Raw genomic sequence first — 12,173 nt, 5'->3', positions numbered from 1 at the left:
ACCCCTTGTGGACGCTCTGCTGCCAGGGGTCTCCTTGTCATCTTCCCCTAACGAGGCAGGCACCTCATCCTCCAGCCCTCCCCCTCTTGACCTCACGGCACATCAGGACCTCCTCAGGCACGTGGCGCAAAACTTGAATTTACAAGCGGAGGAGGTGGCTGAGATCGAGGATCTGGTGGTCAGCATCCTCTCCGCAGATGCTCCCACCAGGGTTGCCCTGCCTTTCATTAGGACCATTCAGGCCAACGCCACCACTCTCTGGCAGTCACCGGCCTCCATCCCTGCTACCGCACGAGGCGTGGAGAGAAAGTACATGGCCCCCTCCAAGGGCTATGAATTCCTACACGTCCACCTGACACCGTGCTCCCTCGTGGTACAGTCGGTGAACGAGAGGGAGCGCCATGGACAAGAGGCCCTGGCGCCCAAATCTAAGGAGGCGAGGCGGATGGACCTCCTAGGCCGTAAAGTCTATTCGGCGGGAGCGCTACAGCTCAGGGTCTCCAACCAACAGGCCCTCCTTAGCCGCTACTCTTTTAACTCCTGGGTAGCGGCGGACAAGTTTAAGGAGCTGTTGCCGCAGGAGGCACGTCAAGAATTTGCGGCTATTCTTGACGAGGGCAAGAAAGTCGCAAGGACCTCGCTGCAGGCCTCATTGGACGCTGCAGACTCGGCCGCTCGGACCCTTGCCTCAGGGCTTATGATGTGCCGCATATCCTGGCTTCAGGTCTCTGGCCTTCCACCGGAGCTCCAGTATACCATCCAGGACCTCCCCTTCGAAGGCCAGGGCCTGTTTTCAGACAAGACAGACCCTAGGCTAAAGAGCCTTAAAGACAATTGGGTCATCATGCGCTCTTTGGGGATGCACGCGCCCGTGACTCAGCGCAGACCCTTCCGGCCGCAGAAACAGCAGCAACAACGCCGGCCGTATCCCCAGTTCCGCCCACGGCAGGACCTTAATAGGCGCCGGGCAGGAACAGTAGGCGCAGACAGTCGGGTGGCCAAGGGGGGCAGAACCAGGGCTCCTCCAAGGCCCCACCCTGACCGAAGCCTTCATTTTGAAGGTGCGCCCGAGGGCGCAGTACCAGTTTCCCCTTCGGATCCTTCCCCACAGTTTTCCAACCGTCTTTCGTTTTTCCTCCAGGCATGGACCCGAATAACATCAGACAGTTGGGTCTTACGCACTGTACAGGCCAGTTACCGCCTGCAGTTTTCATCGGCCCCCTCCCAACCCCCACCCTCGTCCCTCTTCAGGGACCCCTCTCGAGCAATTCCTCCGTCAGGAGGTACAGACGCTCCTCGGCAAGGGAGCCATAGAAGAGGTTCCAGAGAGCGAGAAGGGCAAGGGGTTTTATTCCCGGTACTTTCTGATCCCCAAGGCCAACAACAAACATATGGTGAAGTTGAAGTTTTGCATGGTATCCCTGGGACCATCATCCCATCGCTGGATCCTGGAGACTGGTACGCCGCCGTCGACATGCAGGACGCTTACTTTCATATCACCATATTTCCACAGCACAGGCGTTTCCTTCGCTTTGTGGTCGACCGCCAGCATTATCAATTTGCGGTCCTTCCATTTGGCCTTTCTACGGCCCCGAGGGTATTCATGAAATGCATGGCAGTCGTCGTCGCACATCTTCGGCGCAGCCGCATTCACGTGTTCCCCTACCTCGACGACTGGTTGGTCCGAGGCACATCAGAGCTGCAGGTCCGCGACCATGTCCACAGGATCAGCAACCTCTTTGCTGCCCTAGGCCTCATTGTCAACGTGGACAAGTCCACTCTGCTCCCCACGCAGAGGATAGAGTTCATCGGGGCCGTTCTGGATTCCACCTTGGCCAGGGCCTTGCTACCATTGCCCAGGTTCCAGTCGCTATCGGCCATCATTCTGCGCTTGCAGGCAGCCCCCCTGACCTCCATAAGAACATGTCTGACCCTCCTGGGCCATATGGCGGCCTGTACGTTCATGACAGCGTATGCTCGACTCCGCATGAGGCCCCTCCAATCTTGGCTCATCGCGCAGTACCGGCCGGCCAGACATTCGTTAGACACAGTTGTCACCATCCCCCAGGGGATACTGGACTCCCTCCGGTGGTGGCTAGACCAGTCCGTCGTGTGTGCAGGGCTCCCGTTCCATCCGCCCCAACCCTCGGCATCCCTGACGACGGACGCCTCAGATCTGGGCTGGGGGTGCACAGCGGAACCCTGAGGACTCAGGGCCTGTGGTCCCCCCAGGAACTGGACCTCCACATCAACATACGGGAGTAGAGAGCAGTCCGTCTTACTTGTCAAGCGTTCGTCCATCACCTTCAAGGTCGCTGTGTCGTGGTGTTCACCGACAACACGACGACCATGTACTATATCAACAAGCAGGGCGGCACCAGATCCTCTCCCATATGTCAGGAGGCGACGCGGCTCTGGGAATTTTGTATAGCCCATGCCATTCACCTCACGGCCTCCTACCTCCCTGGAGTACGAAACACACTGGCAGATCGCCTGAGCAGATCCTTCCGCTCACACGAGTGGTCCCTTCGCTCGGACGTCGCTCTCTCACTCTTCCAGAGGTGGGGTCGTCCCCGGATGGATCTCTTCGCGTCCAGGGGCAACAGGAAATGCCAGGCATTCTGCTCCTTTCAGGGTCGGGAGCCGGGTCATTAGTGGACGCCTTCCTTATCCCATGGGCGACCCATCTGTTTTATGCGTTCCCTCCATTTCCGCTGGTCCACAAGGTCCTCCTCAAGGTGCGCAGGGATAGAGCTCGCGTGATTCTGAGAGCCCCAGCGTGGCCCAGGCAGCATTGGTACCCCATGTTGCTAGACCTCTCAATAACCAACCCAGTTCCCCTGCCCCTTCACCTGGATCTGATCACCCAGGACCACGGCAGACTCTGTCACCCGGACCTTCGGTCTCTGCATCTCACGGCGTGGCTCCTGCGTGGCTGACCAGCTCTGAGTTACGCTGCTCTACCCCGGTTCGGGAGGTTCTCCTGGGCAGTAGGAAGCCTTCCACTAGAGCTACTTATTCAGCCAAGTGGAAGCGTTTTTCCTGTTGGTGCTCGGAGAAGGGTTTTCTCCCTATGGAGGTTTCCATCGCCAATATTCTGGACTACATCTGGTCCCTCAAGGACTAGGGTCTGGCAATATCGTCCCTTCGGGTTCACCTAGCGGCCATCTCCACCTTTCATCCGGGAGGAGATGGCTGTTCTGTCTTCTCCCACCCTGTGGTGGCGAGATTCCTGAAGGGGCTGGAACGTCTCTACCCACAGGTCCGTCCCCCTGCCCCTTCATGGGATCTCAACCTCATTCTGTCTCGGCTCATGGGCCCTCCATTTGAGCCGTTAGCAACTTGCTCCCTGCTCTACCTCTCCTAGAAGACCGCCTTTCTAGTGGCCATCACCTCAGCTAGGCGGGTGTCGGAACTCCAGGCTCTCACAGTCTTCCATAAGGACAAAGTGCAGCTGAGACCGCACCCTGCCTTTCTCTCCAAGGTGGTCTATGCCTTTCACATTAACCAGGAGATCTTCCTTCCCGTCTTTTTCTCAAAGCCCCATTCGTCCCGCAGGGAGCAACAACTCCACTTGCTGGATGTCCGTCGGACACTAGCGTTTTATGTGGAGAGGACCAAACCGTTCCGCAAGTCCCCCCAGCTCTTCATGACGATAGCGGGCCGTGTCAAGGGCCTTCCTATTTCCTCGCAGAGGATATCCTCATGGGTAACGTCCTGTATCAGGACCTGTTATGACTTGGCTCACATCCCTACGGGCCGTGTGACTGCGCACTCTACCAGGGCGCAGGCGTCATCGCTGGCTTTCCTTGCCCGAGTGCCGATCCAAGAGATCTGTAGGGTGGCGACCTGGTCATCGGTCCACACTTTCGCTTCCCATTACGCCCTGGTCCAGCAGTCCAGAGATGACGCGGCCTTCGGCTCAGCAGTGCTCCATGCCACGACTTCTCACTCCGACCTCACTGCCTAGGTAAGGCTTGGGATTCACCTAACTGGAATGGATATGAGCAATCACTCGAAGAAGAAAAGACGGTTACTCACCTTTGTAACTGTTGTTCTTCGAGATGTGTTTCTCATATCCATTCCACACCCGCCCTCCTTCCCCACTGTCAGAGTAGCCGGCAAGAAGGAACTGAGGAGCGGGCAGGCCGGCAGGGGTATATATCAGGCGCCATGGCGGCGCCACTCTAGGGGGCGACCTGCCGGCCCACTGGAGTTGCTAGGGTAAAAAGTTTCCGGCAGACGTGCATGCCCGGCGCGCACATCTAACTGGAATGGATATGAGCAACACATCTCAAAGAACAACAGTTACAAAGGTGAGTAACCGTCTTTTATCCCTCCAGATGAAGGTTGGGGCACTCTGGGGAAGCACTGTGAAGAAGCTTATGCTGGAGTTGTCTGTGCTTTAGCTGTCTGTTATATAAATATGAGACTTCAGTTTCTCCTACTATCAGTCTAGCATCTTTCACAAGCTTGATGGTATAAAGAAAGAACCCACAACTCCCACTGACTTGTGTGATTTCAGTTGACTTCTGTAGGAACTGTGAGGTACACCTCTCAGGATTTGGTCCCCAATAACTATATTTGCTTTAAAATATTTGTTAAAAATGGTGTCTAGAACATTCTTTCGACCATGACTAATTTGGAGCAAACACTTGTGGCATTAGGGCAAATCCTGTTCATTTTGAAGGAATGGACCTTGAATAAATTTTGTATATTACATATTAAATAAAACAGAAAGGAGAGATTCTCAGGTGCGTTCTGTAGTGATCTCCTTGCAGTGGGGAAAATGAGTTTAAGGAAAGTCTTGGACGGGGGATTATTTTTTAACATAGGATCAGAAAAACATCATTATTTTGGTAAGGTTTTTGAATAACATGGAAAATTGGAAAGGCAACTTCACAAGAAATAGCCTCCACCGTCGGTCAGATTACTGTCTTGTATCAGCCACACTTTTGAAGAAAGATAAGCTCAACTCTCAATTGGTCATTCCACCTCTCTCATTTCCTATTCAGTGAGTTAGGGCCAGCCTGGGGACAACATTCACAGGCTGCATATCTGAGGGGAGGCTTGTTGACCATTGGTGGGAGAAACCACATTATCTGGGATGTGGAAGACCCAAATTCAAATCTCCTCTCTGGACCAGTGATTTGACCCCAGGGCTTCCCTCTTGGAGCACTTGAACTTGGGCCTTCCCCCGCTCAAGTGAGTGCTGTAACCATTGGGTTATAGGGCATTCTGGGGTGGATCTCTTTCTGTTTCTCCTGTTGACACTGATCCATTTTGTGTAAAATACTTAGTCAGTGAGTCATTGGCCTGGTGGCGAACCGCGGCCAGTGAGAGCCGCGATCGACTGAACCTGTGAACATGGCAGGTAAACAAACCGGCCCAGCCCACCAGGGTGCTTACCCTAAACAAGTGGTGACCCTAGTTTGAGAACCGCTGTCCTAGTTCTTCCACCACCGCTTATCCAGTGTTGATCTCTGATATTGATTATCCTGTCTAAGTTGCAGATATTGTGTTTGTTTTATTTCAGTGAACAGTGCATAGAAGCATACGAGCTGCTGCTGGCTTTGGCAGAAAGTGAACAGAGTCTCATTCTTGGTCAATTTAGAGCTGCAGGCATTGGGTCTGTTGGTAAGATCTCAATGAGTCCCTCTCTAAACCCCATTCTGCACTTCAGTTAACATTTATCAGTTTACAAGGGCTGGTTGCACCAGTGAATCATCTCCTGACAGTTTGTTACCCACCAAGTATGTGCTTATTTTCATGTTTTCAACTGAATAAATAAAATGTTTGACACACACATAAAAATTAGGACTGGAACCGAAACAAAATATTATAAGCTAGTTAAAATAAACCATATATGGTGTTACAGGAGATGCATCTTCTGGACTTGTGGGATTACTTTTGTTGGGCAATAACCATATACCAAGCACAGTGATTAAATGATATCTCCAAGTATGCACTTCACATACTCAATGCAGTGGTTTGGGTTACATAATTTGCACTTGCAATTACCACAGTTGTGTACATAGCCACAATATTTGCCCACAAAAATTGTTTCATAAAAATCTGGTCTTAAATCAGTACACTCAAATATACCATAATGCAGATAAAATACCACGTGCAGTCTTTATCTCCAAGCTTCCATGGTACTCTTGTGTTTTTACATTTCCTTCTCATGTTTTACTGCATGGACTGAGGTTTCGGCCTTTATTTTCTCTGTTGTTCTGTTTCATTTTGTTACTCAGCAGCACACACTGACACTAGTTAACGCTGCTATTGAAAGTGTTCTTTGAGGGATGGTGCTTTCCTAATAACAGAGTTAGCCCATTTATTAATCCATTTTCAACATGGTGCATGTGAGTTCTATGCATACACAAGTCACATTTTCTATCAAAAGATAAATCTTTTCACTGTGAAACTAACTCTTAGTTTTACAGAGGCTCATCCCTCTTACTGATGAGAGGGAGTGGTAGTAGTAATCTTGGACCTTGCTTTGGGGGAAGGGTAGGGAGAAGGTATCTGAAATCTTCAGAGACAGAAAGTAGCTTTCCATACTGTGCTGAGAGCTAGACACTGCCATCAGACGCTAATTTATAGCGCCAGCTTCTCAAGAACCACTGAAATGTAAACTGAAAGCTTTTAAGGACCAAACGACCAGCTGGTTTCAGAGCCGCAAGACGGATGAGTTCAACCTCTTTTTTCTGCAGGCTTGATGCAATGATCCACAGTTTCCAGGCAGTTTACTTTGCATCTCTCCTTGTGGTTTGTGAAAGTCTTTGTGTAGGTGTGCTTGTCCTTGCAGAGTATGTCATGCAGGAAAGGTCATAGCAGATTTTTTTTTTTTTTTTTTTTTTTTTTTTTCCCCCCTCTAGATTCTAGCCCTTCCTTTTTGTAGTCTGGTATTGAATTTGTACTGCGGTTTCTTTATGAAAGGGCATTAGGAGCAAGTGTGTATTAGGCCTTAGATTTTGCTAGTCAAGAAGTAAATCCAGAAAGGAAAGTATTAGTTTTCTTCTCCATGTTCATGTTATAAAAGAGAGGTGTAACCCACATTAATATAGGTGTCTGCTACCAACTTTTTTTTTTAATAGCAGCATTATCACTCACAGCCTTTAGTGGAGACTGTGCCAGCATTTCCATCATAAATCTTGTTTTTAGGAGGTTATAGCTTGGCTGTGAAACTTTATTTCACTGAGAAATTTAGTCAAAAGAGTCTTGGCCTGACACAAATTATTGTTTTGCATTAGTTTAAAGTAAAAATTAGTTTTGTTTATCTTTAAAGTTAAACACAGAACAACCCTTCCCTGCGATCCTAAGAGCCATCTCATTATATTGGAGAAATACATATTTTCCAGATTTACACAAATCCCAGAATGTCTTTTTTAATGATTTGTCTAGCACCACAAATCTGGTTGTGATGGTTTGTTAGTTAAAATAATAAATTTGGAGCCAAATCCTAATGCCTTACTCAGTCCCTTGCAGGTAAACTACCATTGGCTTCAGTGGGAAACTTGCCTGAAAACTGACCAAATAAAGTCTGAGTAAGCACCTCAGGATTTGGCCTGTGAACAGAAATGTAGAACAAGACACTGAAGTCGTATTTACCCAGTTCTGGATTTTCTCTACATCCTGGTATTTGAGAGAATGATCATGACAGTCTCTGGTGTCAACCATCAGAAAACCCAGAAGATGAAAGGGTTGGGATAATATTATGTTGCTTAAGTTTTGTATGTGATTATTTTATTGAATGTGTGTATAGTGTTAAAATTTTGATAGATGGGGAGAAAAGCCAGGAAGTACAGTGTGAAATTGTGCATTACTCTTCCTGCAACTTCCATAACCAGTAGATTGATTGAATGGAGGATGTTGCACAACTCACCACTTTGAATTTCCTGGCATTTTCTGCTTTTTTCTTTTTATTATTTATTTTTTGATGTTACGTTAGTACCAAGACCCCAACTCAGAATGAGGCCCTGTTAGTGCTAGACACTGTACAAACACATAGTAAGAGACAGGTCCTGCCTTGAAGACCTTACAGTTTAAATAGACAGGAGAGACAAAAAGGGTGGAAGGGGAAGCTGAGGCATAGAGAGTTCAAGCAACTTGCCTAAAGTCCCCCAGCACGTCTGTGATAGAGTTGGGAATGGAATATGGACCGCCCAGCTCCCAGTCCACTGCTCTTTCCACTAGAAAATGCTGCCTCTCACTGCCCCTCCCGCTGCCTTATTGTTGGTAATAGATAATTTTCCTCTCTGGGGCTATGAAGATCAGTGGAGATTTACAACACACCTACATGGAAAATACAAGGGAGTTGTTGCTGCATCTTCTCAAGGAGATGAGCCCAACCAGCCCACTCCTGTGGGCTTGTACTCTTGTTTCCACAATTTTAATACTATCTTAAGGGCAACGCTTCTGGAGGGTTAATATTCAAGGGCATGTGGCTTATTTAGCAAGCATAAAATGTGGATGTACAATGCTTGGCTCAAATGAGGATAAAGCACAGTTTTGCACAGAGCAAACTGTCTCTGACTTGTCCTGTCTGATGGCAGTATTGTATGTGTTTACCTCTAGATAAATACAAGTCATAGCTCTGTCCTTTTTCTCTGTATTAGTCTCACTTAGATCACAAACTGCTAGCTAAGTGTTAATGTCACAGCATTAAGTGAAAATAGCTTTAAGAGGCTTTATTCTAGTATTAATAATTGTTATGCTCTTCGAAGCTCTGACACTGATTGCTTGCAAACTAGGGGACCAAACAGGTGATGAGAACATTACCCAAATGCTCAAGAGAGCTCACGACTGCAGGAAGACAGCTGAGAATGCAGCAAAAGCCCTGCTGATGAAGTTAGACGGCAGCTGCGGGGGAGCCTATGCAATCACTGGCTGTAGCGTACAGCCCTGGGAGAGCCTGTCATCCAACAGCCACACCAGGTAACTGCAACTCATTGAACCTATTAATCCCAAGGCCTTTGGTTTCAGACTTAAACAGATTTATGTTGTATTCCATTTATTCAACTATCCATCCTCACGTCAGTCTGCTGTGTTTTTTGTTTTTATTTTTTTAAGTAATCACCATGCTTCAGTGAGCATATTCTCAGACTTTGAGCAAGCTCCATCCAAGAAGGGTTTTGTATAGATTTGTTGCAAGCGGGTGATTCTGATCTTTGATCTCGCTCATAAAGGGCAAAACCATAACATTATTTTTACTTCAGTGATTCTGTTTCTCTCTCTTCCACTCCTTCCCATTTCATTGAAACGTGAAGCATATACTTCTTGTTCACTGCTATTATATGAGGGCACCACACATTTCCAGGGAACTGGAAACCAAAAAATGCTTCCATCAAGGAAGGTTTCCATAAGCTTTTGGAGTGCTCAAGAATTGTTGTTTTAAATGTCACAGTTATAACCATTTCAGTTTTCACAGAAACAGAATAACTTTCTGTCATCAGTTATAATGATTTTTCATAACAACCCCACTATACCGAAAAACTTCCCTTTAGCAATTGACGCTGTGGACAACTATTGACTGGTGGACAAACTTTTTGCAGGTTAGAGTGAATTTTTCCAGAAGGAAAAATCAGGATATTGAGGTTTGTTTATTTTTTTAGACCTTTAAAATAAAACTTAAATGAACTATTATTTACAAAAATTATCTAGTTCAAATATTTCTGGGGAGCAGCTACTTCTTTGGTACCTCTATATACAGTTTATATACTTTGTGTGTGTTTGTACATAAAGATGTTGACTGGAGTTCAGGTTTACAGTGGCAAGAAATTGTCTTATGTTGGAAAAAGACTTCGGAATATAATAGCTGAAATCTCTGGCTGAGACAGCTATTTTCCCATCAATTGAAAAATTCTAGTCTATGTGTTTTCTGTTACACTTTCTAAAATATCTTGTTGCTCTAAAATACATAAGATTTAGTTATCCTCTGCTGAAACTTTTATCTCACAGGATCATGTCAATTAGATCTGTTAGTGGCTTTGAGGACAAATTTGTTGCATTACGATGCCCTGATGCAACATTATGTTCCATCACATCACAGCCTCATGCTGTTGCGCTGGCCTGAAATAATTTTTGGGTCACTGCCAACCTAAATTAGAGGAGACAGGATAGTTTTTTGATAATCTGAATGAGTGGAAGACTTGCAATAATAATGGTAACCATCTTATATAAATATAGGTGAACATTTTTCTTGATTATTTTTCAGTTTCTGTCCCTCAGATTCACTTTAAATTGTTTACTCAGTTTCTTAAGCAAATTTCTCCTTTTTTACGTTTTTATACAAAGTTGGTTAGCAGATTATCATTTTCCCCACAATTCCTATTTATTACATTGTGGCTGACAAGCCTAAAAAGCAACAAAAGACTAAGAAATGTGGTCAAATTCTGCATCAAACATCAGAATAAATTTAAATATCTAAAACTAAAGGGTCATTCCGCTTGAAAAATATGCTGCAGTATGAGAGTTACCCTGTGCAGAGGAGATGTGTTTGAGTTCATACATTCATGTAACGCAGTGTTAATTGCTAGCAAATCAATAGCTTTTGATGCCGAAAATATTGACCTGCTTAGGAGTGCAGTATACAAAACTATTTCAGGTCACTTGACCCTGTCTGTCTTAGTCTGGGTGCAAAAATACTGGTTGTATACATTTTGTGTGTGTTTTTTTCCTGAGTATATGACATAGCAACACACAGCTGAGGTTGCTTAAGTATTTATATTCTACAGGGTCATTTTTGGTTGGTTATAATATTCTCAAAGTTTTATCTTTTTGTGGATATTTGGTTGCTCAGTCAGGGAAGGATTTTTTTTACTGAAAGTTTCACTGAAAACAGTTGAATTGATTTCCAGGATGGAAGGAGAGAAAAATGTAGGTTTTTTGCAGTCTTGCTTTGATATTGGAAACTTGACATTTGACAGGGATGTATATAGTCCCTAGATGTCTCCCTAGTTTCATTGGTCTGGTGAAAATCAGATTTCATTTGGCTGAGTGATAGAGCTGAAAAAAATCATTCTACATACATGCCCTCTGCTTTTGTGGCGCAATGAAACTAATGATCTCTGTATTCCACTGGCTGTGTGCATGTGTGTGTAAAATTTGTTTTGGTTGACTAGACAATGTCTCAGCATGTACACGTGCTTAGAATAGAGTGGAATTTCAGGTTTAACAGGTAGAAAATTATAGAATAAGATCTGTGAAGGTGCAGATGAAAAGAATTTATAGATCTGTATCTATATATTTCATGTATATATGTAAATTTGTGTGTGAGACCTATTAGCTTGAGTCTGTTCCTCTATCATTACATGATAACTTTCTCTGATATTGAGAACATACCTGATATTGAACTGATATTACAGTTGAATGGTTACACACACAGAGGACAAGAGAGTATGATTGAATGAATGTTGTTCTTAGAGTGTCAAGTATCAGAGGGGTAGCCGTGTTAGTCTGGATCTGTAAAAGCAGCAAAGAATCCTGTGGCACCTTATAGACTAACAGACGTTTTGGAGCATGAGCTTTCGTGGGTGAATACTTCTTCAGATGCATGTGGTGGAAATATCCAGGGGTTCTTAGAGTGCTTGCTCATGTCCATTCCATTGTAGGTGTGTGTGCTCGTCACATGCACCGGTGCTGGAAGTTTTTACCTCAATGGTATCTGTAGGGGACCAGCTCTGGCACCCTCTGGAGCGACGCGCGTATGCACCAGTATAAGGAGTGCCGTCTGCTCCCCCCTCCCTCAGTTCTTTCTGACCACCAATGACAGTGCTGGAACATTTCCTTGCCTCGGCAAGCTTTCCTATCTCAACTGTGCATAGCAGCGAATTCGTTGTCTATAGTTGTTAAAGTTGTATAGTTAATCGTTCCCTTAGTGTTCAGTTAGAATTAGTTAGTTAGTCCCGTACAGGACTTAGCCTAGGGACAAGGCATTCTCTGGTCCCCGGGCGTCAAGCCCTGTGACTGCTACAAAACACCTATGCCCGTTAGTGATCCCCACAGAAGCTGCCTCAAGTGTTTAGGGGAAACCTATGTGAGCAACAAGAGTCGCATTTGCAAGAGCTTCAGGCCACGGACAAAAAGGAGAGGGACAATCATGTCCGAGCACTCCTTATGGAGTCTGCCCTGGCACCAGCCTCGGAGCCAACGAGATTGGACCCTGCTCC

The 12,173-nt window shown here is 46.2% G+C and overlaps 1 protein-coding gene across 4 annotated transcripts in view; it reads left to right on the top strand.

Annotated features, from left to right (window-relative positions):
• MCC (MCC regulator of WNT signaling pathway) overlaps window positions 1-12,173 on the top strand; it is a 341,462-nt gene that overhangs the window by 277,947 nt on the left and 51,342 nt on the right. For all 4 annotated transcript variants that reach the window (XM_050945632.1, XM_050945631.1, XM_050945634.1 and 1 more), the window contains 2 exons: window positions 5,537-5,637; window positions 8,757-8,940. In XM_050945632.1, coding sequence (XP_050801589.1) covers window positions 5,537-5,637; window positions 8,757-8,940 — 285 coding nt within the window. The remainder of the gene's footprint in view (window positions 1-5,536; window positions 5,638-8,756; window positions 8,941-12,173) is intronic.

This window comes from Gopherus flavomarginatus, chromosome 3, assembly GCF_025201925.1.
Source record: "Gopherus flavomarginatus isolate rGopFla2 chromosome 3, rGopFla2.mat.asm, whole genome shotgun sequence".
NCBI classification, from domain to species: Eukaryota; Metazoa; Chordata; order Testudines; family Testudinidae; genus Gopherus; species Gopherus flavomarginatus.
The sequence above is the reverse complement of the archived record's forward strand: the minus strand, read 5'-3'. Positions and strand labels throughout refer to the sequence as shown.